Genomic DNA, 27,944 nt, shown 5'->3' with positions numbered 1-27,944 from the left:
AAATAACGTAAAATCTCGTGTTTTATCGTTCATTCGACGAGCCTACGAGAATAGGATCGGATTGTGAGCCTGTGATCCACGTTAACTAACACTACTAGACTGGTCAAATTAATTTTGAATTTTTTTGGAGCAATATGGATGAAAAGGCTGCAGTTAGAAATGTAAGTAAATCAATCTCAAAGTTCCATCACATAATCACCATGGAAGTGTAGAATGTTGTGGGGATCGATGCTTCCGTGTTTCACCCGTACCCGTGGCCCCGGTACCCAGATAAGTTGCAATAATATCATGTAAATGGTGACATTGATGTAGAGTGTACAGAACACAGGCACTCGAATCAATCTGTATGATTTGCGAGAGAAATGTATAGTGAATAAGAGTTTTTCCCCCAAATCCTATAGATTGATTCGAGTGCCTGTGGTACAGAACACAGGGGCGCGCGGCGTGTAATATTTCATAGATTGTTGTTTTCTTATTGCTTAGAATGTCGTTTTCTTAGGAAAATATCGTACGAATCTTGCTGCTACAAATATATCAATCTCTATACTACTAAGAAATCTTCTCCTTGCATGTAGGAATATATATTAATCAAAAGGTTGTTATATTTAGTCTGTAGACCTGGAAAACAACAATCTATGAAATATTACACGCCCCTGTGGTACAGAATATACAATACCAGATTTAAACTGAATGCCTTCCGTAAGAGTATAGTCTTGCAATTTCATGATTTATGCAAGAAATTCAATGCTATATATGTGATTTTTCAAGTCCCCATGAAAGTTAGGGAGCCTTCAGTCTTTACAGGTGGGAGGGCCGGAGGAATCGGGGCGGGGGGGGGGGGGGGGGGGTGGTCACATTTTACAAACCTGTTCTTGGGGGAGGGTCATATTTCGCATTACAATGTTTGGAGGAGGGTAACATTTTACAATCCGTAGTTTTGTGATCAAATCGAAAATTCGATTGTCAATTTCTTTTGTGTGTTTTGAGATGTAAAAGTGAGATGAGAACTCAACATTTATTTTTACGAGTACTTTATATGCCAAAATACATATATCGTAAGAAAATTGTTTTATAAAACAATGCATTTTGTTGAGTGTGCCATCTCACCTTATCACTCACACTATCCGTGAATGTTGTTAAAATATGATGGTGATGGTAACAGTCATGATGATGATGATGATGATGATGATGATGATGATTATTATTATTATTGTTATTATTATTATTATTATTACAAGTGGAGGGGTTTAAATAGTATATAATAATAAAGCATTGTGTGAGAGACAATTTAGAGGAATGGTGCCTGTTGGTCCTATTGTCAATAAAATACGAAATACCCCCCGATATTTGTCTGAACAGCTCGCATCGTGACCAAGCAAGGTTAATAGGCCACATACATTGTTCTGTTATGATTTATAATGTTGCCGATAACATTCCCTGAAAACAATATTTGCAATGAGCCTTACTATATTTGTAATATTATTTATTTATTATTCCCAAATCGCTGCTGTTTTCAAAACATCGTAGACTTTGACAACATTCTGTAACAAATATCCCTCGCCGGCCGTTCAATAAATTCATGTAACATAATGTAATACAATGTACAGTCCAAAGTAATTATATTATTCCACGAAGTGTTTAGTAGTAGTATTTCTACTACATTGACAGGTACAATTATTTTGATTATAGTACAGTGTTGCAAAGTTTACTGAAAAGATTATCGATTTTTTCCGACACCCTGCAGGCGCTCTGAGCTGTGCGAGTGTGATAAAATTTGAGGCAGGTTTTTGAGCTATTGGTACTTATTTTACTGTTCACAATATATTTGTGTGCCATTGTGGTGGTGTCAAATGATGTATCCATTCGTTGCAAAACTTGGCCTCAGATTTCTGTTTGCTATGAAGACAGGTGTACTTGATATTTAAGGATCATTTACAGAAATAATAGTTACAGTCTATCAGTGTCACATTTTGCTTCTTATCTTCAAGATGTTTTAAGAAAATGAAAATAGTCATTGTCTGATCAACAGAATTTCTCTTCCACTGAAGTTTAGACAACATTTAGTTGTATTTTCATGTAAACATTGTTGATCATGCATGATATGTCACACTGACCTCGTTTCCTTCGACATCTGTATGAAACTACATGTAGGTCAAGGGTTAAATTCACTGAGAACGAACACTTTCGCTACATTGCTAGTCTTGTTTTGCCGCGTAATCATCAAATATTTTCCAGATAATTATGAATAAATTTCTTATTTTACACTTTGGGCTTTTCAGTTTTGTCTGATAACCAGCCACCTTGAATACTATGTACTCACTTTATTTCACTTTCTCTTGATTGGGTTCGTACTGAAGACTTACTGTACATGTGGCGTGGTGTATCGTTTACAACTATATTTGCCTTGTATTAGATGTAAAATGAAATAAAATTTGAACATGCTGAACAGAACTATGGCCAGGCATGTCTTATTTTTGTTTTATTTATTTATTTTTTTGTTTTGACGTAACTGTACTGTGTTGTGTCTATATGAACCTGTGTTTGCCATTTAATTTTCCATGTAGACACAAAAATGGCAACACTGAATTGCAACATCAGTACAGCGTTACGTCTTTTTATGTTGATTTCGACAATGATACATGCTATGTATCAAAATAAAATCAACTTTCCGTAGTCTGTTTGAAAGCAAGACAGACAATCGGACTACGCATTATTGTTCAAAAACAAAAACAAAACAAAATATTATCATGAAGCTGACTTGCCTTCTTTATATCAGTTCAAACACAATTTTTGATTTCACTTTGATCATGAGCCACAACCGGGGAACTCCTAAATTGGTCAGGGAACTCAGTTATATTTACATGCTTACTGGCTCGGTAAAGGTTATTATTGTGATGGGCAAGTATAGTGTGTATACTAGTATTTTTTTAGAGTGTTGTGTCTTTTGGTTCATTGTGCACGATTGAAATAGAAACAGGTGAAATGCACATAAAATCGTAAGTGCTAATTCGTATTGGGGTAGGAAACGAGGTCAAGTCAAGTAATCTTTCAAAAAAACTAACCAAAACAGTGTGTCATGGTGCCGTATATCGTCTACCACTATTTTTGTCTCGTAAAATAAAATAAAATTTGAACATGCTGAAGAGAACTACAAAAAGTATGGCTAGGCATGTCTTACAGTGCAATTTTTAGCTCTGCTGTCAGCGTAGCTATAGGTATAGGTTGTATACATGTAGAGTATAGAGAGTAGAGTGAATCATAGGTGTCCGTCAAACTTTTATATTTTTACTATCTATTCCGAAAGTGACAGTCGGAATTCTTCGATATGTGGTGTTCATGTTCCCTGGGGGGAGGCTATTCAGATTTGTTCATGCCAAGTTGATCTGTGCCATTTTCAATTTTTTATGATTTTTTTTCATAAAATGTCATTTTCATCAACTCCTTGAAAACCTCTTATTAGATTGCTTTGATATCTGGCGTGTTGATGTGCAGGGGGTAGCTTACTCAGATTTGTTAATTTCAAGTCAGCACATCCTCATTTTTATTTTTTATGATTTTTTTTATGTAATTTGAAAAAAAAATGAATATGTTAATGAGCATAATGACCGACGCCATATTGGAAATCAGTCGACGAGACTTTAAGTAAACTGCCACTTTTCAAAAGACACTATTGACGTCAAACAAGCAATGTAATATGTGCTATAGTCATAATTCTACGCATTGGGCGCCCAAATGACAAGCGTTTGTTCGAAACAGGGTTGTAAACTTCAAATCCAATTCTGCACCCTTCTACATAATCAGCCAGTCCGCAACATCCTCATTTGCATACTCTATCCTGATTCGACCAGAAGCTGAAGGTGACCTCATTCGACCGAGCGATTTTCCACAGCAAGTATCTTGAGTATCAACACAGGACGTTCTTAGTACTCACTAAAATCACACTTCAGACCCACTATAAAAGTGTGATGTTTTCAGATAACATGTAACTTGTGGTTAATTCTATATTGTCGTGCAATTTGGAATGACAGTGAACCAGAATTCAGACAACTTGCGTAAGGAAGGGCATGCCAGGCATGCGGTTGAAGTTTAAATATGGCCGACAGTTCACATGTAAAGTTAAACGACATGAACGTGTCTTGCCTTTCCAAAATGCAAATATTTGGCAAGTAAAAATAATTAAAATAATTACAACTTTAATTTGGCTTCAGACTTTGCATTATGTTTTGCTTATCTTTCCCCGTTTTACATGTAAATCCGAAAAGGTTCTCTCTCATCATGTCATCAGTGTCAGTGATCATACCGCGCGGGGTAGTCCTCGGGTGCACGAGTCTATATTACTGACTTGACTCTTAAACACCGGAGGGGGAGGGACAATTGTCAGAATCGAGTCCCGAATTCCTCCGTATGCAAGCAGGACTACGCGCGGGGCTGCTTTGAGTACGAGCGAAGTGAGGCATGTTGAGGTATTTTGTTGAGAATTATAAATATTGCGAAATGTCAAGTACAAGGTTTAAATACAATGGAATGATGAAAAAAATGGCAGAGTCTGCTGACAGGCGCCGGTCACAAGAAACACTGTGAAATAAAATATCAGACGATGTACACGTATGTATTAATAGCCGACAATCCACCCGTATGCACGAGGGACTAACCCGGAAGCAAGTCGTTGTCAGCCATACGTTACAGTGGTAACATCGTCCGAGAAATCGCTGCGTTCAGAGTGTCTTAATTCACAGAATTGTTGTTTTCAAGTGAAAACCAGTCTTGATGAATTGTATAACTCTAACAAATGAAGACATGTCAAGTTATATTTTGAAAGTTGTATCGCTAGTTTGAGACGATTTTCTCACGTACTATAGTACTATCGAGGCTTACTTGGAAGTAGTAGGACCTTCCAGTTCATCAGGAAGTTTAGCCAGTCCGATAATTCTTTCTGGTTTAGTTTACAACACTTTTGATCACGCAGATTTTGTTGTTGTGATGAAAAGAAATAAAAAAAAGATCATTTCAACCATTTCGTTGTGTTTTCTTTGTGAAAGGTAACCGAACATGAACGAGTGTTACCACTGTAACGTATGGCTGAGAATGACTCTCTTCCGGGTACTTGAGATTGTCGCCGTACGGAAATTAAGATGGCGATTAATACATTTCTTCCCTATATATATCTACCACAACTAGTACAAGTTGAATGTTGTTGACTTTGTAAATTTGTTAGAAAATTGAAATTCAAATTGCCTCAAAATTATTTTAGATCCCTAGTTTATTTCATTCATCATTAAAATTTTCCAGGGTTACAGCTGTAAGACACTGGAATTATTTATAGCCAACCTCAAAATCCTCTTTTTTACTTTTTCTTGTGTGCATTTCCCAGTCATTTTTTTCTGAGATTTTGTGCAATTTTTCATAACAGTAGATTTTTGTTATAAAATGGTGACTATGGTATAAAAGTACAATACATTACCAACTTCTGTGTAAAATGTGTTTTATAGTGAGACATCATATGAAACCACTAACCACTTTATTGCATCGCTAAAACAAAACTGCATAGTGAAGAGCTGAAGACCTGAACTACTTCTACATGTCACCAAAATAAAAAATTAAATTAAAAAAAAAGCAGCGGAGCTATTCTGACCGATAGGTCGCTTGTTTTGTAATTTAAAGAAAAAATGAATATGTTAATGAGCATTATGGCCGACACCATATTGGAAATCAGTCCACGAGACTTTAAGTAAACTGCCACTTTTCAAAAGACACTATTGACGTCAAACAAGCAATGTAATATATGCTATAGTCTTAATTCTACGCATTGTGCAGGGCATGTCTTTTGAAAATGGCAGGAGAGCTAAACATCACTCTCCTGAAACCATCCAGGTGAGTGGTAGGCGAGTGATTTAATACCTCTCCTGAAAATAGTCAGGCGAGTGAAGAAAAAAAATTCATTTTCATTTCTATTTGTATTTTGGCCAGTCAGCTCCAAATAAATAAAATAGAATAAAAAAACACACACATTTAAAAAATGTATGCAAAAATATATTTATAAGTAACAGTTCGTTTGGTTATTTGTACAACAATTATTATTGCAACAATTTTGTTAAGTCTGTGCACATCAAAATCTTGAAAAAATATTAAGTTTTTTGTAGTGACTACAATACAAAAATATTTTTTTAATTACAAATTCTAACTGGTCTTGTTTTCTTAGAACGTTTTTATAATAACATCCTACCTGAATATCTCCTCCGGAACAATTTATAGTCGCTACAAAGTACATGTTTTGGAGGGCATTGTAGAAACCACCACTTCTATTTCGCTTAATTAATGCAGCTAATTCAAACTTGAGATTGTTCAAAACTACAATGAATTGACAAAAACTAACGTACCCCAGAGATGACAAATGCCTCCTGATGTTGAGCTTTGACGTTGACGTTAAATTGCTTGCTAATTTGTAATCATTTACTCGATCCGAGACAATAAAACACGTAACCCCACCTAGTACCTGCACACGGATCCGACGACCGGTGTCGCCGACTAAAGTAGCGAGATCCATTCACGTCTAAGCAGCAGACCTACTTTGTTTTAGAAATCACGACAAGGCGAAAATTCGAGCAAATATTTTATATGTTACAGCAGTCGATAAAGTCATGGAGGTAAAACAGACGTGGTCGGCAGTTGAATAGATCATCGGACAAAAACAATGAAACTGCGTGTTGGAGATTATGAAATAAAAACCCGAGAATTTCTCTGAAAACTGCACGAGAATAATAAGATAAGGTGGGAAAAATATCGACAGCTTATTTTTATTTTTATTTTGTAAAATAATCGATCTTATTTTATTGTCATTTTTTCAATGCCCTCCAAAACATCGCCAAGCTATCCTATTGTCGGAACTCTGGGCATGTACTTTGTGTAGCGACTATAAATCGCAGTTGTTGTTCATGTTCCGGAGGAGACATTCACGTAGGATGCCGGATGGTCTCCAAAAACCCCGTTCTAACAAAACTAGGGCGATCGGAATTTAAAACTAAAAACTCATCGATGGATTGCTGAAAATGAGAACTACAAATAGTCATCGTATCAATCGTAATTGCACAATTTGCAATGATGCGAAAGTTGAAATCTCCACGCATACTGAGCTGATCAATATTCATGATATACCATGACATCATGCATGTCCCGCTTCGAATACGTCACTATTTTCCCCATATAAGGGTAGTGCAATGCAAATTTCAGATACATATATAGGTCATGAATGACAGCGCTGACTTCAGCTGGAGATCGACGATTATGAACATGGAAGTGTTCCACGCTCCTACCACGTAATTTTACCGAATAAACGTTGATTTTTATGGTAACCACATATTGAAAAATGATATAAAATAACATCAGGCTGTTGTACAGGTTCGTTGGGGCCCAGGCGAGTGGAAAATCGCTCTCGTGGATTTTAGTTTGCGCGAGTGGTAGGCGAGCGGAGCGATCGCTCGCCTCAAAAGGCATGCCCTGATTGTGCACCCAAATTACAAATATTTGTTCGAAAAAGGGTTGTAAACTTCAATCCAAATTCTCTACCTCTCCTACAGAATGGTTCATTCCAGTATATGCACCTCACGATCAAGTGAGAGGTTACTAAAAATGCCCATTGCAGGTAGTCCGACGGGATAGTGTCTTTTCGATAGGTATATTAGGGAGCTCAGAATTCAAACCACCGGTTATGTGAATTCACGGTCATAGTAAAATTCATTTGATTTTTAATTTGCTATTTTGACCAACTCTATTCGCGATAAAATTACGATTAGTTTGGAAACGGGGTAGATTTTCTATGATTCCGTGTCATAAAAGCTTATCATGTGTTGTGTAGTTTTCGAAAAGCACACCCGGTGGGAAAGTCGCCCAACAGGCGATCTCGCGCCATTGCTGTACTACGTGGCACTTTATTCTGGCGGGGTGTCTCTTGAAAACGGGAATAGCGAAGGGTGAGCCAATCAAGTGAGACCTTTCAAATGTAGCTAATATTATAGCCAATAAAATTAGTTGTACCATGATATGTGTATAATAAGGGTAAGGCTGGGCTCTACACTGTAACAAGAAATCTTTGTCGCACGATTTCGTATTTATGTACGGATGCGTAGTCTTTCTAAACAGTAATTTTTAGATCAGTTAGTATTTAAACTACGTTTCTGAGTTAATTATTCGGTAGGTTATTGGCGAGCTCCCTTCGTAAAAACACTGTACAAATTGGATGTCAGCGCAGCTATCGCCCGGGCTCGGCCACGTTCAGCAGAACCATGGATGTACTAATACATCCATGGCGAACTAAGTGAAGCTCAATCATAATGGTGGCTGTCAAAATCGAAGACGCAATTTGACCGTATTGTTATTTCAGTGAGTTTATTCAGCAAGAAAACAACGTGTTCTATGTTTTTGTACTTCCAACATGATGTGATGATCGTCTTTTTTACCGGTACAACTTACAGCCTACAATGAAACTGATAACTTGGCTAGTAACACTGACACGATTCTGTGTTCCGTGTTCATGTTTTGGGGCACATTTCTAAATACACGAAACCAGTTATTGAATGTGTAGTGGATATTGATATTCAGTTTGAAAAATTAAAATCCTGAACTTTATTTTGCAAACGGTTTTGTCATTTCTTAGTAATTATAGGGCCGACTGTATCACGTTTAACGTTTATGTCAACCCGGAAGTACATAGACACGAAAATAGACGAAGTGACTTGTACATGTAATTAGTAACAAAATTTTGCTGTAACTGCTGATAGCCTTCAAATTTATTTATTTTTATGTTGTAAATACATTCTAATATGCACTAAGGACAACACTATAAAGACTTGCTCTATGTAAGGTAATTTTTTGTCTTTTAAAAATGCAATAGTTAGATCAATGTGTACCAGAAATGTTATGTAGTATTTAAGCTAGAAATAAGACCACATAACATCTTATTACTCCCCCCCCCCCCCCAATTAAGACAAACTACTCACAGAAAGCAACAAAAAAAGAGAAGAAGCTCCAAAACATAAAAAAGAGAATAAAATTACAGTAAGGACAACAACTACAAAGAAATAGACAGTTCAATTACAACACACGGTTTGAAATAAATATGGGGTTTGGAAAAGTAAATTAGAAGTAGAGCAAAAACTAAGAGAGATGAAGAGCCTAAGTGAACAAGCGAAAGCACTTAAAGATAGGACCACCAAATTTTTCGCAGGACTACTACGTTATCAATTTTCCTAGTCCTGTGGGATAGTGACTTTTTTACTCTAGTGTCGAACCCTGAATTGGCTGAGAATGACTCTCTTTCGGGTACTTGGGATTGTCGCCGTGCGGAAACTAAGATGGCGATTAATACATTTCTTCCCTATATATATCTACTACAACTAGTACAAGTTGAATGTTGTTGACTTGGTAAATTTGTTAGAAAATTGAAATTCAAATTGCCTCAAAATTGTTTTAGATCCCTAGTTTATTTCATTCATCATTAAAATTTTCCAGGGTTAAAGCTGTAAGACACTGGAATTATTTATAGCCAACCTCAAAATCCTCTTTTTTTTTCTTGTGTGCATTTCCCAGTCATTTTTTTTCTGAGATTTTGTGCAATTTTTCATAACAGTAGATTTTTGTTATAAAATGGTGACTATGGTATAAAAGTACAATACATTACCAACTTCTGGGTAAAATGTGTTTTATAGTGAGATATCATATGAAACCACTAACCACTTTATTGCATCGCTAAAACAAAACTGCATAGTGAAGAGCTGAAGAGCTGAACCACTTCTACATGTCACCAAAATAAAAAATAAAATTAAAAAAAAAACCAGCAATGTAATATGTGCTATAGTCATAATTCTACGCATTGTGCACCCAAATGACAAGTGTTTGTTCGAAACAGGGTTGTAAACTTCAAATCCAAATTTTGCACCCCTTCTACTTAATCAGCCAGTCAGCAACAAACCACATTTGCATACGCTCTATCCTCATAATAATTAATATGCTCCAGATAGCGACACTTTGAATGGGCCTTATTTTTCGGTATTTTCAACTCGCCGTAACTTTCACTAGAGTTCCCCATTTTAGATACTGAAAACACATAAACCTCAACTGATATCTCTTCTTTCGTGCCAGCAAAAATTTTGGCATTACATTTAGGAATACTGATTTTCCGACGAATTCGGGACGCATACTTGAGGCCCTGAAATTTCGACCCAGTTTTTCGCTCATAGCATGGAAGTATAACCCTCCATGCTCAGTTTCCTCAATATGGACCGGAAAGTTTACAAATTTCACAAAAAGGTGGATTTTTATGTGTTTTTAATAAGCATGGCAAGTAAATTTAGTAGGATCCTTGTGTAACGGTCCCGACCGTTCAAGAATTTTAGGTAGAAGATGACTGATTTGACCTGGAAGCTGAAGATGACCTCGTTTGACGTCCGGGCGATTTTCCACAGCAAAAACACAAGAGTTCTTGGTACTCACTAAAATCACACTTCAGACCCACTATAAAAGTTTGATTTTTTCAGATAAACTGTATCTTGTGATTAATTCTATATTGTTGTGCAATTTGGAGTGACAGTGAACCAGAATGAAGACAACTCGCGTGTAAGGAAGGCATGCCTTGGCATGCGGTCGAAGTTATGCAAGAGCAGTCTCACTGCCGACTGTGAATCGACCAAACTTTGTTTATTGGTCGACAGTTTACATGTAAAGTTAAACGACATGAACGTGTCTTGCCATTTCCAAAATGCAAATATTTGGCAGGTAAAAATAATTAAAATAATTACAACTTTAATTTGGCTTCAGACTTTGCATTATGTTTTTCGTATCTTTCCCCGTTTTACATGTAAATCTGAAAAGGTTCTCTCTGGTCAGGCCAGTGGTTAGCCCTGCTTACATACAACAGGTGGTGCACATGTCTATGTTGCTGACTTGACTCTAAACAAATAGTAGGGACAATTGTCAGAATCGAGTCCCGGATTACTCCGTGTGCAAGCACGACTCGTCAGTGATCATACCGGGACTGCTTTGAGTACGAGCGAGGTGAGGCATGGTGACTATGGTATAAAATACATTACCAACTTTCAGTGTAAAATGTGTTTTATAGTGAGACATCATATGAAACCACTAACCACTTTATTACATCGCTAAAACAAAACTGCATAGTGAAGAACTGAACCACTTCTACATGTTACCAAAATAAAAAATTAAATTAAAAACAACAGCGGAGCTATTCTGACCGATAGGTCGCTTGTTTTAATTCAGCATGACAAACTACCCTTGGTAGTGGGGCCAATGTGCAAATAAAAAGATATTTATCGGATTTATAATGTTATTTGTGAGATGTATGCGTATGTAATGAAAACATAATTTTCACGTCCACCTTATGTTTCCATGGAAACAGCCATCAAATTTTATACAGTTTATGTTACACCAGGTAGCACTAACTGATACATGTCTAATACAAGGGCATTTTTTCACTGTATTATCTTTTTTTTCAATGTTTTATGTCAAATTTTGGAAAAATGATTAACATATTATGGTGATTTTGGTTACCATGGCAACAGATGTTCATAAAATTACCCCCTTTTTTGAACTCAGCATACAAAACTACCCCAGGTATGGTGGTTAATATTGATATAAACCCGATTATTACAAGTGAAGGGGTTTAAATATTATATAATGATAAAGCATGTGTAAGAGACAATTTAGAGGAATTGTGCCTTTTGGTCCTATTGTTAATAAAGTATCCATATATACACCGATTTCATAAAGAGGGCGCTGTTCGAAAAATGATGTCATCGCGAACCGAGAACGAGGCCAGTAGGTCAGCTCAGCAGGTCAGCAATGTAAAACAAGAAGGCTGCAGACGACGTGATCGATCTGAAAAAGTTTGGTTAGCAACGTTTATTTCGCTGATCGATACGTGTACGTGATTTGTTTACCTTTTAATTTTACCTAAAAATAGCGAAAACCTCTCCAAAAAAGCCAACAGTCCATCTCACAAGTAATATCCAGCGACCGACTTGAGTGACATTCTTGATGCAAGTTTCACAAATTTTAGTACCATTGAGTTCTAAAACAAGCAAATGCTTGAATGTTGTCTTTTAAAAATGAATACTTTACCTTGCTAGTTATAGTCCAAACTTTTTCAGATCGATCACGTCGTCTGCAGCCTTCTTGTTTTACATTGCTGACCTGCTGAGCTGACCTACTGGCCTCGTTCTCGGTTCGCGATGACATCATTTTTCGAACAGCGCCCTCTTTATGAAATCGGTGTATATACTTGTATAAAATGTGCAATGACAAAACAGAAAAAGTGTGAAAAATCTTCACGAATCCACTAGAGTTTGTTTGAACGTAAATTATTTATTTCTATATGCCAGTGTAACTGACTGTGACTTCACATGTTTCGGATTAGTTTGACTTTTACCTATACAAATGTATTTCTCCCGTGGCAGAACCAGTTGCCATCTCTGATAGGGGTGTGTCATCAGTGCAGGAAACCCTAGGCCCTAGGCCAAATTTTAGACCCACTTTGACCAAAAATCAATATCCCATTTTAGGCCGTTAATTTACAGGTTTTTAAAAGCATAAAGTTTAGACAAAATTACATTTTCCCGGCTTAGGATGCAACATTTTGGGGCAATTAATGGCAATTACAATTTGGCAAAGGACAAACGGGCACATTTTAGACCAAGCATAATCTAATATAATGCAAAGTGGACCCGTTTTAAACTCTTTAGTTCGAAAAAACCTGACAACTCGCATCACAACCGAGCAAGCTTAACAGGCCAAATACATTGTTCTGTAATGATTTATAAAATTGTTGATGACATTCCCTGAAAACAATATTTGCAATACACCTTACTATATTTGTTTTCATCATCGTAGACTTTCACATATGGCAACCGAGGAGGCTAATGATATCACATATCAATTTTGATTTTAAAAACGAAAAAAAGGAAGAATGAGCCTCCTCGGTTGCCGTATTTACAACATACTGTAATAAATATCCCTCACCGGTTGGTCAGCAAATTCATGTAACATAATGTAATACACTGTGTGTCCAAAAAATGTGTCATTCCACGAAGTGTTTAGTAGTAGCACTTGTACTATGCAGCAGTACATTGACAGGTACAACTATTTTGATTATACAGTGTTGCAAAGTTTACTGAAAAGATTATCGATTTTTTCTGACCCACTGGGCGCTCTGAGCTGTGCGAGGGTGATACAATTTCAGTCAGGTTTTTGAGCTATTGGTGCTTATTTTACTGTTCAGAATATCTTTGCGTGCCATTATGGTGGAGTCAAATGATGTATCCATTCATTGCAAAGCTTGGCCACAGATTTCTCTTTGCTATTAAGACAGGTGTACTTGATATTTAAGGATCATTTACAGAAACAATAGTTACCAATGTTAGATTTGTTTACGAATTACGTCACTGTACCCATCATCGCTTATCAGATGTCACACTAAATGATTGTGTGACACACAGATGGACAGACAGACAGACATCCCCCCTTTGAAGTTTTAATACCTCCCGTACCCTTACAGGAGGTAAAATGAAAAAAATTATTTCTGCTGCCCTTAATATTTTGTGGAACAGCACCCTCTGTGGCAAAAATAAGCAAGTGTCTAGATTGTCAATGTCATCTATAACTTTTGCCAGTAATTTATATACTAACCAGATTTAAACTGAATGGCTACCGTAAGGACAAAGTTTTGAGATTGTCGTTCCTACAGACAATTTATTGTTGGAATACAACAGAACATATGCAATAACTTATTTTTACTCATTGATTGCTATTTGCCCATTGCTATTAGTGATCTCCTGGCCAACCACAACATGTAACGTGAAGCTTTATAGAACGTTGTAGCATAGCACTCATTCAGTTCCGTAAGCCAATTCAGTCTGCAGACGAAAGGGAAAACACAAAAGTAACTCTCCCTACATTAATTGCCACTTCAATGAAGACAACTGCAGAACTAATCATGAACTAGCCCATGACATGCCCAACATACACACTTGCTGTAAAGTACTAAATATAAAGAACAGTAACTGCAATGATAAGTAGATTGATTAACATTTGTTGAGAATGTAAAAAAAAATAATCACATCGTCGCACCACTTCAGACAACATTTCCTGACAAGAAACTATGTTTTCCTTTTTACATACATACATACATACATACATACATACATACATTCATAACCTATATTTTTGGCACAATAACAACACGACCTATATTTTTGGCATAATGACAACGCTTCATGTTGTAATATTACATGGAAAATAATCTATTCGTTCTCGATCGATTAAAGAAAATGGCGTCCATCATGACATATTAGGCTGTACCGTACGTACATGTACCGCTGTGACCTTGCACTGTGGACAAAAAGGCGATTGATTTGATTTGTAACGTTCAAACGTTGAAGTCGTTCATCTTACATGTTGTTGCAAGTAACACTATAAATAATATGTACGAGTACTTACCAAATGCTCGAAATATGACGGACTCAGTGTATGAGTGCAGACGCTGTGCTAAAAACTTGTTCGATATCTTCACTTGCACAACAACGACCGTTGAGGGCGTCCTTTAATGTCCATGACGATCTTGTGTACAATGTACCGAAAATATGTCAATATCTTACTAAAACTAAAAGCTACATTAGTAATATTTTCAGGACAGATGCGCTTTGGTATCGTAAATGTGTGAATTTGAAGCGTGCATTCTTGAGATATAGCCTAATTACCGAAAATCATTAATTACGTAAATTGCTCATTAATATTCACAGGATTTTTACCAAAACCTAATCAAGTCTTGCCATTACCCTACGGAATACGTCTTCAAAATTTCGTTTGAATTGAACAAGCCGTTATGGAGAAAACGATGACACAGACAGACAGACACACACACACACACACACACACACACACACACACACACACACATACTTCCACCCATAAATATATCTGTTCCTTACGGAAGAACAAATTTTTCCATGTTTAAAGTTAAAACACAGATCCCATGTATCTAATGTCTTTGCAATGAAGTCAAACAAAATAAACAACCTTTTTCTTTTACTTTGCAGTTCAGAGACTTTCTAACAGTGTACAACACATTTACAGAGAAATGTTTTAATCACTGTGTATCAAACTTGAACTATAGAATACTGACACCAGAAGAGGTAAGATATGTACAATCAGATTCACAAATATTTTGTCCCAATTTCAACTCATCCCATTATTAAAAGGAAAGGTCCAATCAAATACATTTGCACTTTTAGATAGCTCAACATTGTGTTTTGAACTGATATGTATGTGAATTTTCGAAATAAAATGATCAACTTCTTCTCCAGCAGGATTCAGTTGCAATGAGCATACTCCATGTTTAATAGTTAGCAAAGTCTTACATGTTTTCATTACATTACTACTAAGCTGAGGCAGGACTAGTTCTCATTTATGTATACACTACAAACACATCAATCATGACAGAAAAGTGGAGATAAACTACCATGGTATTGATTGAGATGGTCTTAATTGTAAGTTCTATTCATTTCTATACAAACTGCTTGCCAGAATAATATTACAAACATACACATCCAAAAATAAAATACAAGTAGTTTGTTAAAATAAGGAAGCAATGAAATTAACTTGAAGCAAAACTGAAATCTGAAAGAAGAATAAAAATGGTCTTTGAATGATTTGATCAAATCAAGTCTACTGTTTCTTGGTGTGTGTACTTTGACTGCTGTAGTTTTTGTAAAATGTATGCAAATATCCCTAGCAACCATGGCCACGCCCATGGCAATAGCCAAATCATTGTGTATTTCACAAAGAGAACAGGGATTAATAAACAAATGTTCAAAACATTGTGAAACAACTGGCCCTAGCAACCATGGCTACACCCTTAGCAATAGTGAAATGATGATGCAAATTACAAATATAACACCAGGGATTGGGAGGTAAGTGAATAAAGAATTTTTAAAAATGTACATAAATATGCCTAGCAACACACCCATGCCCAAAGCAACAGCCACATGACGGTTTATATTGCAAATATGAAAACTGGGATGGGTAGACAAGTGAATAAAGATTGAAAAAATGTATGCAAATATGCCTAGCAGCAAGACCACACTCATAGCAACAGCCAAATACAGTTGTGCTACAACACCATTGGCTGTATTTTTAGCTCCGCTGTCAGCGAAAGCTGAAAGCGTAGCTTTAGGTATAGGTTGTATAGAGTATAGAGTGTATAGGTGAATCATAGGTGTCCATCAAACTTTTATATTTTCACTATCGTCTCTGAAAGTAACAGCCAGAATACTTCGATATTTGGTGTGCATGTTCCCTGGGGGGAGGCTATTCAGATTTGTTCATGCCAAGTTGATCTGTGCCATTTTCAATTTTTTATGATTTTTTTTCCAAAAATGACATTTTCATCAACTCCTCATAAACTTCAAGTCAGATTGCTTTGATATCTTGTGTGTTGATGCACAGAGGGTAGCTTACTTAGATTTGTTAATTTCAAGTCAGCACCTCTTCTCTTCTATTTTTTATGATTTTTTTTTTGAAATTTGAAAAAAAAATGAATATGTTAATGAGCATTATGACCGACGCCATATTGGAAATCAGTCCGCGAGACTTTAGGTAAAGTGCAACTTTTCAAAAGACACTATTGACGTCAAACAAGCAATGTAATATGTGCTATAGTCTTTATTCTACGCATTGTGCGCCCAAACGACAAATATTTGTTCGAAAAAGGGTTGTAAACTTCAAATCCAATTCTCCACCCCTCCTACAGAATGGTTCATTCCAGCATGCCTGAACTGAAGTGTATGGAACGATTTTTGACAGAGTCAGTCATCAATAAAAATGACAATACTCTTTCTAAAATTACCACATTTTGAAAGGGAAAGTACTATGTGGTTCATTTATGGAGTTTTGTTTTTGTACGATCAATATTCGTGGCAAAATTACAGCATCAAAATTGCCGATGTGGTAATGCACGACTATCCCAAGTACCCGGATGCACGAGGGACTAACCCAGAAGCAAGTCGTTGTCAGCCATACGTTACAGTGGAGTGGTAACATCATCTGAGAAATTGCTGCGTTCAGTGTCATTATTCACAGAATTGTTGTTTTCGAGTGAAAACCCGTCTTGAATTGTATAACTCTAACAAATGAAGACATGTCAAGTTATATTTTGAAAGTTGTATCGCTAGTTTGAGACGATTTTCTCACGTACTATCGGGGCTTACTTGGACTTGGACCTTACTCCAGTTCATCGGGAAGTTTAGCCAGCCCGATAATTCTTTCTGGTTTAGTTTACAACACTTTTGATCACTCAGATTTTGTTGTTGTGATAAAAAGAAATTAAAAAAAAAGATCACTTCAACCATTTCGTTGTGTTTTCTTTATGAAAGGTAATCGAACATGAACGAGTGTTACCACTGTAACCAGGAGGGTCTATGCTGTAACGTATGGCAAGGGTTCGACATACACGCTGGTCCGCTATCCTGCGAGTCTAGTAACTTTCTGTAAGGACCAGTAAAGGTTACTAAAATGCCCATTGCAGGTAGTCCGACGGGATAGAGACTTTTCGATAGGTATATTAGGGAGCTCAGAATCCAAACCACCGGCTATATAATGAATTCACGGTCATAGTAAAATTCATTTGATTTTTAATTTGCTATTTTGACCAACTCCGGTTGTGTATTCGCGATAAAATTACGATTAGTTTGGAAACGGGGTAGATTTTCTATGATTCCGTGTCATAAAAGCATGTGTTGTATAGTTTTCGAAAAGCACACCCGGTGGGAAAGTCGCCCAACGTTTCTGAGTTAATTATTCGGTAGGTTATTGACGAGCTCCCTTTGTGAAAACACTGTACAAATTGGATGTCAGTGTTCGCCCGGCCACGTTCAACGGAACTAAGTGAAGCTCAATCATAACAATGGTGGCTGTCAAAATCGAAGATGCAATTTGACCGTGTTGTTATTTCAATGAGTTTATTCAGCAAGAAAACAACGTGTTCTATGTTTTTGTACTTCCTACATGATGTGATGATCATTTTTTTTACCGGTACAACTTACAGCCTACAATGAAACTGCTAACTTAGTTAGTAACACTGACACGATTCCGTGTTCCGTGTTCCGTGTTCATGTTTTGGGGCACATTTCTAAATACGCGAAACCAGTTATTGAATGTGTAGTGGATATTGATATTCAGTTTGAAAAATTAAAATCCTGAACTTTATTTTGCGAACGGTTTTATCATTTCTTAGTAATTATAGGGACGACTGTATCACGTTCAACGTTTATGTCAACCCGGAAGTACATTGACACGAAAATAGACGAAGTGACTTGTACATGTAATTAGTAACAAAATTTTGCTGTAACTGCTGGTAACCTTCAAATTTATTTATTTTTATGTTGTAAATACATTCTAATATGCACTAAGGACAACACTATAAAGACTTGCTCCATGGGAAGGTCATTTTTTGTCTTTTAAAAATGCAATAGTTAGATCAATGTGTACCAGAAATGTTATGTAGTATTTAAGCTAAAAATAAGACCACATAACATCTTATTACTCCCCCCCCCCCAATTAAGACAAACTACTCACAGAAAGCAACCAAAAAAGAGAAGAAGCTCCAAAACATAAAAAAGAGAATAAAATTACAGTAATAAGTTGATGATGCACAAACAACTACAAAGAAATAGACAGTTCAATTACAACACACGGTTTGAAATAAATATGGGGTTTGGAAAAGTGAATTAGAAGTAGAGCAAAAACTAATAGAGATGAAGAGCCTAAGTGAACAAGCGAAAGCACTTAAAGATAGGACCACCAAATTTTTTGCAGGACTACTACGTTATCAATTTTACTAGTCCTGTGGGATAGTGACTTTTTTACTCCAGTGTCGAACCCTGTTGGCTGAGAATGACTCTCTTTCGGGTACTTGGGGATTGTTGCCGTACGGAAACTAAGATGGCGATTAATACATTTCTTAAAATTTACCAGGGTTAAAGCTGTAAGACACTGGAATTATTTATAGCCAACCTCAAAATCCTCTTTTTTTAATTTTTCTTGTGTGCATTTCCCAGTCATTTGTGTGTCTTTTAAAAATGCAATAGTTAGATCAATGTGTACCAGAAATGTTATGTAGTATTTAAGCTAGAAATAAGACCATATAACATCTTTTCTAACAAATTTACCAAGTCAACAACATTCAACTTGTACAAGTTGTAGTAGATATATATAGGGAAGAATTTTATTAATCGCCATCTTAGTTTCCGGACGGCGACAATCCCCGCCAAGTACCCGAAAGAGAGTCATTCTGGCAGCCATACGTTACAGTGGTAACACTCGTTCATGTACTATTACCTTTCATAAAGAAAATACAACGAAATGGTTGAAGTGATCTTTTTTTTAAATTTCTTTTCATCACAACAACAAAATCAGCGTGATCAAAAGTGTTGTAAACTAAACCAGAAAGAATTATCGGACTGGCTAAACTTCCCGATGAACTAGAGTAAGGTCCAAGTCCAAGTAAGCCTCGATAGTACGTGAGAAAATCGTCTCAAACTAGCGATACAACTTTCAAAATATAACTTGACATGTCTTTTTTTTTTCTTTTTTTTTTTAAGTTTTTTATTTCGAGAGAGACAAATTACATCAACACAATTTCAAAAAATAACACATGGCACCAATGAGAGCATCTAAAATAAGTTTTAAAAAAAAGGTACAATGCAGAGGTAGGGAACCAAAATTCATTTAAACTTCAAAATTGTCCCATTTTGCATAAAACTTCGGGAGACAGTCTTTTCTTTTGGCAATATGGCATTCAATCCTTTTTGCAAGTCTTACATTTAATTTCACAATATTAAAGGATGGTATAGTTTTTGATAACTTACATTCATAAATGGTCTTTTTTGTTATCAATATAATGTGGTTCAACAGTTTTGAAAAGGACTTGTCGCCTAAAAGAATCTGTTTGGCAGACAACGATGATGGAGTTTGTAGGGCCACGCCCCACAGTGTCAAGAGACTACGCCAAATAATGTTAGTACATTCGCATTCCACAAATAAATGAATAAGGGTTTCGTCCGTTAGGTTACAAAACGTACAGAGACTACTATTAACTCTAGGTGGATTCATGTGGTGAAGAATAGTATTTGTATACAAAATATTGTGGTTTATCTTCCATTGAAATTCCTGTAATTTTGACTCTATAGTAACTTTAAAAGGCAGTAAAAAGTAATGGACCCAATCACCGTTGCAAATATCGAGAAAGCCAGAAAAGAAAAGCTTGCTTTTCGGAGGAATGAAATAATCTCCTGTTATACGTTTTCTAATAGTTTTGACTTGACACGTTTCAAGTGGAACCAATTTTCCCTTGGAGATAAAACTAATCGGTCTTTCTGGCCTAATGAGCACTGGACTACCTCTTTTCCAAAGAAAAGGGATTGCATGCAGAATTCCTCTCCAGAAGAGAAAGTGATTAAGATTACATCCTAAAGAAATAAGGTTGTCCCAGTCTTTTAACTGATTTTCATCATTAAAAATATCTGCTATATATACAATGCCTTTCTTATATAAAAAAGAACTGAAAACTGACTTATTATTAATGAGAATATCTGAATTGTTCCACAAAACTTGTTCTGAGACACAGAGCGAACTACAGGGATTAACTTCACTCCAAAAAACAAGCATTTCATGGTAGAATTTTGACAGTGCAATTGGAAGCAATTTAACCTTGTAATTGCACCGAAAAACAAGCTTACCCCCAAGTGGCTTTAAAAAGAAATTTGCAAGTAACTTCCATTGATGTTTAATTTCTTCTGAAATGAAACGCTTTATCCAAGAAATTCTAAAAGCTTTGTAAAGTGCAAAAATGTCAATCATTCCCAAACCACCGTCTTTAATATCACCAATTAAAGAATTTCTACTAACTTTGTCTGGGCCCTTCCAGATAAATCTGTGGATTGCACTATTAATAGCTTTGATGTCACCCATCTTGATATGAATCATATTGAACAAATAAATAAACTTTGGAATAACAAGAGTTTTCACAATAAGAGTTTTTCCTATCAAAGTCAGTCCTCTACAACTCCATAGGTTGAGCAGGCCGTTCATGGACTTGAAGGAACCTGAAATATTTTCCTGATAAGCCCTAACTGAGTTATAGGAAAAGAAGATACCGACAATCTTTACAGGCGATTTCGGCCAATTAATACCAAGTAAATCTCCAACTACCCAGCCACATGGCCTCTGTTTTACTTTTATTTTTGAAAGACCTGAAGCCCGCTGAAAATCTTTGAGAAGGGCTAAGAGATTGGAAGCCGATGTTTCATCGGCTAGGAAACAAGTCAAATCATCAGCAAAGGCAGAGTTTTTGATATCCTCGCCCCAAACCTTGATGCCGTTAATAGCATTACTTTGCTGAATAGAGACCAATAGCACTTCTAAAGCAATAATAAAGAGGGCAGGGGAGAGAGGGTCGCCTTGGCGGACTCCTCTCTTAATATCAAAATAACCAGTACTTCGTCCCCGATTCATCACACAACTAGAGGGATTGGAGTAGAGAGTGCGAATCCAATTTTGGAGTGAGGGGCCAAATTCAAATTTACTAAGCGATGTTAAAAGAAAGTCCCACTCCAGACTATCAAAGGCCTTCTCAAAGTCGATAGCCATGAGGATTCCAGGGAGGTTTTCATTTTTTGTATACTCCATTAAGTCTTCTATAAGACGAACACAGTCTCCAATTTGACGACCCTTTAAAAAGGCTGATTGGGTGGGCCCAATAATATTTGGCAGAACCTTATCCAATCGAAGGGAGATACATTTGGCACCCAGTTTATAGTCAACATTTAGAAGTGTAATCGGCCTCCAATTCTTGATAAGCCGTTTATCTTTGCCTTTCTTGTCAATCATCGTAATCACTCCCTGACTTTGGCTGGGACCCAGTGTACCGTTTTCAAACCCAGCATTCAGTGAGTTGACTAAAAGGTGACCAACTATAGGCCAAAATTTGATGTAGAATTCACAGGTAAGCCCATCATTTCCCGGGGTTTTATTTTTTGGCATACTAGCAAGTGCTTTAAAGGCCTCATTCAATGTAATTTGGCCTTCACAGTGTTCCCGATCAGCATTACTTAGGGCGGGCAAGCTCACATTTTGAAAGAAATCAGAAACTTGGACATGTCTACTACTATAAAGGCCCGAATAGAAAGATTTAATTTCTCTTTGAATCTGTGCAGGGTCAGTTATGATCTGACTATTTTCATTGATAATCTGAGTAATTTGCGATTTCTTTGCGTTTGCTTTTTCTAAACCTAAAAAGTATTTCGTATTCTTTTCCCCAAACTCGTACCATTTTGCCCTTGAACGAATAATACTACCTTCAGTTATATAGTCAAGCTCACATTGAAGCTCCTTACGAACACCAATAATTTCCGCTTTCACACTATCTGTGGGAGCGGTAGCCAACAGATTTTCTAAACGGCTTAACTTCTGTTCCAAGTCATACGTGGTATCCCTTCTCTCTCTTGCTTTCTTTTTGCCATAGGCAAGTGAGACTACCTTAATCTTAAATTTCAAATATTCCCAAAGAGGAATAGGGTCATCCGTGTGATACTCATGTATCCAGGAATTGAGGTTTTCAGTGATAAGACTGATATACTCATCTTCAAAAAAGAAACTATTATTTAGCTTCCAATAGGAACAACCAAGATTTGATCGACTATCCCCGATGGAGAGAGTGATGGCAGAATGATCAGAATAGACAAAAGAGATAATATCTGTGTCTCTAACTGTTTGCTGAAGCGAGCTGCTAATTAGAAAATAGTCTATGCGACTCTGGATTAAAGCAGGGCGGAGCCTACGCCAAGTAAAGCGATTTACTAAAGGGTTACGAACTCTCCAGATGTCACTGAGATCCAACTCTGAACGAATATTTGAAAGGGTCCTCAAAGCGTTCTTCCAAATCAATGGGTTACCCCCCTTCCTATCTAAATTGACCTCAAGAGCTACATTGAAATCCCCTCCCCAAATAATTTCTCTGTCTGGTTCTATTTCCAAGTCCTTAATCATAGTAGCCAACTTAAGAAGTGTAGAAGTGTGGTCCTTCTCTACGTTTGGAGCATACCAGTTAATTAACAAATATGGTTTCCCGTATATATCAACAGAGATTATGATGATCCTACCCTCGTTATCCGTTCTCATGATTAATATCAAAGTCTAAATTTCTAAGGATGACAGCTACCCCCCTACTATTGGAGTTGCCATGAGAGAAAACAAAATGGCCCCGGAGTTCATTTGGCCAGACGGATTCGTCTTTAAAAACAGTGTGTGTTTCCTGAAGAAAGATAATATTTGACTTTTTCCGTGACAGCCACTGAAAAATACCCCTTCTCTTTTTAAAGTTTCCCATACCTCGCACATTCATTGACATTATATCAAAAATCTCAAGCATATGCTCATTATTACGCTGTCATGACTGAGACAAAAACAAAAACAACAAAAACATGGTGCCGAACAAAAGGGAAGAAAAAACAATTCGAACGCAGTTATAACTTGAAACTCTCGCATTTTGAGAAGAAAAGGAAAAAAAAGGGAAAAGGAGCACATGCCAGAATCTACAACGATTCTGGCAAAAAAGGAAGGAAAAAAAATGCAAAAGGCAAAATACCAAGAAGAAAATGCCAAAAGGCAAGCAGCAAACAAAAAACCAAAACCTCCGAAGAAAGACGCACCCACAAAAAAACTCACCAAGGAGGGGAGTGCTCACCAAAACTTGACATGTCTTCATTTGTTAGATTTATACAATTCAAGACGCGTTTTCACTCGAAAACAACAATTCTGTGAATAATGACACTCTGAACGCAGCGATTTCTCGGACGATGTTACCACTGTAACGTATGGCTGACAACGACTTGCTTCCGGGTTAGTCCCTCGTGCATCCGGGTACCTGGGGTTGTCGCCGTATGGAAACTAAGAAAGATGGAATTTACAGTGTCTCTTGTGACCGGCGCGGCGCCTGTCAGCAGACTCGGACATTTTTTTCATTATTCCATTGTATTTAAACCTTGTACTTGACATTTCGCAATATTTATCATTCTCAACAAAATACCTCAACATGCCTCACTTCGCTCGTACTCAAAGCAGCCCCTCGCGGTCTGATCACTGATGACATGACGAGAGAACCTTTTCGGATTTACATGTAAAACGGGGAAAGATACGCAAAACATAATGCAAAGTCTGAAGCCAAATTAAAGTTGTGATTATTTTAATTATTTTTACTTGCCAAATATTTGCATTTTGGAAATGGCAAGACACGTTCATGTTGTTTAACTTTACATGTGAACTGTCGGCCAATAAACAAAATTTGGTTGATTCACAGTCCGCAGTTAGACTGCTCTTGCATAACTTCAACTGCATGCCTTCCTTACGCAAGTTGTCTTAATTCTGGTTCACTGTCACTCCAAATTGCACGACAATATAGAATTAATCACAAGTTACATGTTATCTGAAAACATCACATTTTTATAGTGGGTCTGAAGTGAGATTTTAGTGAGTATCAAGACCGTCCTGTGTTGTTACTTGCTGTGGAAAATCGCCCGGTCAAATGAGGTCAGCTTCAGCTTCTGGTCGAATCAGGATAGAGTATGCAAATAAGGACGTTGCGGACTGGCTGATTATGTAGAAGGGGTGCAGAATTTGGATTTGAAGTTTACAACCCTGTTTCGAATAAACGCTTGTCACTTCATGCATTTGGGCGCCCAATGCGTAGAATTATGACTATAGCACATGTTACATTGCTTGTTTGACGTCAATAGTGTCTTTTGAAAAGTGGCAGTTTACTTAAAGTCTCGTGGACTGATTTCCAATATGGCGTCGGTCATTATGCTCATTAACATATTCATTTTTTTTTCAAATTACAAAAAAAAAATCATAAAAAATAAAAATGAAGATGTGCTAACTTAAAATTAACAAACCTGAGTAAGCTACCCCCTGCGCATCAACACACCAGATATCAAAGCAATCTGACAATAAGTTTTCACGGAGATGATGAAAATGACATTTTATGAAAAAAAATCATAAAAAATTGAAAATGGCACAGATCAACTTGGCATGAACAAATCTGAATAGCCTCCCCCCAGGGAACATGTACACCAAATATCTAAGAATACTGACTGTCACTTTCGGAGAAAATAATGAAAATATAAAAGTTTGACGGACACCTATGATTCACTCTACTCTCTATACTCTATACAACCTATACCTAAAGCTACGCTTTCAGCTTCCGCTGACAGCGGAGCTAAAAAAGAGAATAAAATTACAGTAATAAGTTGATGATGCACAAACAACTACAAAGAAATAGACAGTTCAATTACAACACAGGGTTTGAAATAAATATGGAGTTTGGAAAAGTGAATTAGAAGTAGAGCAAAAACTAATAGAGATGAAGAGCCTAAGTGAACAAGCGAAAGCACTTAAAGATAGGACCACCAAATTTTTTGCAGGACTACTACGTTATCAATTTTACTAGTCCTGTGGGATAGTGACTTTTTTACTCCAGTGTCGAACCCTGTTGGCTGAGAATGACTCTCTTTCGGGTACTTGGGGATTTTCGCCGTACGGAAACTAAGATGGCGATTAATACATTTCTTCCCTATATATATATCTACTACAACTAGTACAAGTTGAATGTTGTTGACTTGGTAAATTTGTTAGAAAATTGAAATTCAAATTGCCTCAAAATTATTTTAGATCCCTAGTTTATTTCATTAATCATTAAAATTTTCCAGGGTTAAAGCTGTAAGACACTGGAATTATTTATAGCCAACCTCAAAATCCTCTCTCTTTTTTCTTTTTCTTGTGTGCATTTCCCAGTCATTTTTTTTCTGAGATTTTGTGCAATTTTTCATAACAGTAGATTTTTGTTATAAAATGGTGACTATGGTATAAAAGTACAATACATTACCAACTTCTGTGTAAAAAGCTGAAGAACTGAACCACTTCTACATGTCACCAAAATAAAAAATTAAATTAAAAAACAAACAGCGGAGCTATTCTGACCGATAGGTCGCTTGTTTAAGTATGCCGAGGACATGGCAGTACAAGAAGCAGTAAAGAACCCCCCCCCCCCCCCACACACACACACACAATATATATATATATCACTCTCCCCTCTGATGTTTTCTAGACCACACCTAAACTACAAGTTGACTCTTTTGTGTATTTTTACTACAGGAAATCTGTGTAGACAGATGTGCAAGCAAATTGGTTAATGTCAACCACCGACTTATAGGAACATACATGGAAGTCAGTCCATTGGCTAAAATGATGGGATCAGAGGACCAGGGACAAATAGCTGCTTCTCAGGCAGAACAAATAATGCAACAACAACAAAGTCTGGAAACTGTTCAAGCGCTAAATGTAGCAGAACTGAAAATGGAAAACAGTGTTAGCCCAATAAATCCAGACAGTGATGCTGGTGTGGTCACCAATAGCAGTTCAGAAGAAATATCAGAAACTTATAATGAGACATTATAGTATTTCATTGTTTTGTTTTTGCAGTATGTATGTGAATGATAGGATTACATGCATCCTTCAGATTTGTATGATGTCAGTAATGTTGAACCATGTGCTTGAGTTATTATGGTTGAGACTTGTTACACAGCTGACTACAGTTATGTCATCAAGCCTATTCACCAATGATTCACTTATTGGCTAACACTATATATGGTAATTTATTGAAATGTTGTTTATTTGAGTACTGGTAATTCAATATGTAGCCTTAGTTGCCTTGTCATATAGTACCATATAACAGAATTATGTTACCATTAAAATGACATACATATACTTGCAGCATCAGAGGCACATATGGATGACAGGCAATTAAATAAATGAAGATATGTGTCCTATTGTTATCTTAACTCACCACTGTTTTCACAGGTGTAGTTTCCCTTATTACAATACATAGATTTAATGTCTGTGATGTGGTTAGTGTGATACATATATATTATTTGCCAAATATTATTCTGTAATTATTCTGATTCTGATTCTGATTCTGATTCTGTATCTTTCTGTGAGGAATCATTTTTAGCACAACTGACCTGATAAGGTAGAGTATGCTGAAGACATCATGCGGTGTCTGTCTGACAAATGAATAAACTTTCAAATAATGACTGTATGCAAATATATGTAGCAACAAGACCACACCCATAGCAACAGCCAAGTGATCACTATATTGCAAAGATAACATCAGGGATTCATTCATAAACAAGTGAACAGACATTTAAAAAATGTATGCAAATATGTCAAACAACATGACCACGCCCATAGCAACAGCCAAATGATTGCATATATTGCAAACATAACAAGATGGTTAAATACAATAGGCAACTGGATAGATGAACACCTATACCTAGCATGGATCAACATGTGGATAAACATTTTTTTAGTACAACTAAACAGATAAGGTTCAGTAGTGCTATAGGCATGGCAAAGTCTGTCTGTCTGTCTGTCTGTCTGTGTGTGTGTGTGTGTGTATGTGTGTGTGTGTGTGTGTGTGTGTGTGTGAACAACATAAAGTCAAAAACTGCTGGGCCGATTGCTTTGATATTTGGTGGTCATGTTACTTCTGGTGTTTAGTTGGGAAATTGTTCAAATGAAAATGATTGCATCAGAAATGTGGGTTTGGGTCAAAAAATTTGATTTTTGGTCAAAAAACTTAAACTCCAAAACTACTGGGCAGATTAGCATGAAATTTTGTGGGAACATTCTTAGTCTTAGGGGTGAGTAAATTAAGATTTGTTTATGATATGATGATTCCCTAAGTAATATGCAAATTAGGGCTAAAAATGTGCCTTTTTGGTCACAAACCTATAATTCCAAAACTACTGAGCAGATTGGGCTGAAATTTA

General features: G+C 36.6%; 1 protein-coding gene across 1 annotated transcript; it reads left to right on the top strand.

Moving 5' to 3' along the window:
- Positions 1-42: 42 nt before the first annotated feature.
- On the top strand, positions 43-27,013 carry LOC144438817 (uncharacterized). Its single transcript, XM_078127995.1, has 3 exons — positions 43-161; positions 15,102-15,197; positions 26,269-27,013. The coding sequence occupies exons 1-3, from the start codon at positions 135-137 to the stop codon at positions 26,569-26,571; spliced, it is 426 nt and encodes a 141-aa protein (XP_077984121.1). The 5' UTR covers positions 43-134; the 3' UTR covers positions 26,572-27,013.
- Positions 27,014-27,944: the final 931 nt, after the last annotated feature.

The sequence above is a fragment of the Glandiceps talaboti genome, chromosome 8 (genome assembly GCF_964340395.1).
Source record: "Glandiceps talaboti chromosome 8, keGlaTala1.1, whole genome shotgun sequence".
NCBI lineage: Eukaryota > Metazoa > Hemichordata > Enteropneusta > Spengelidae > Glandiceps > Glandiceps talaboti.
Note: the sequence above shows the minus strand (reverse complement) of the source record. Positions and strands in the feature narration are given on the sequence as shown.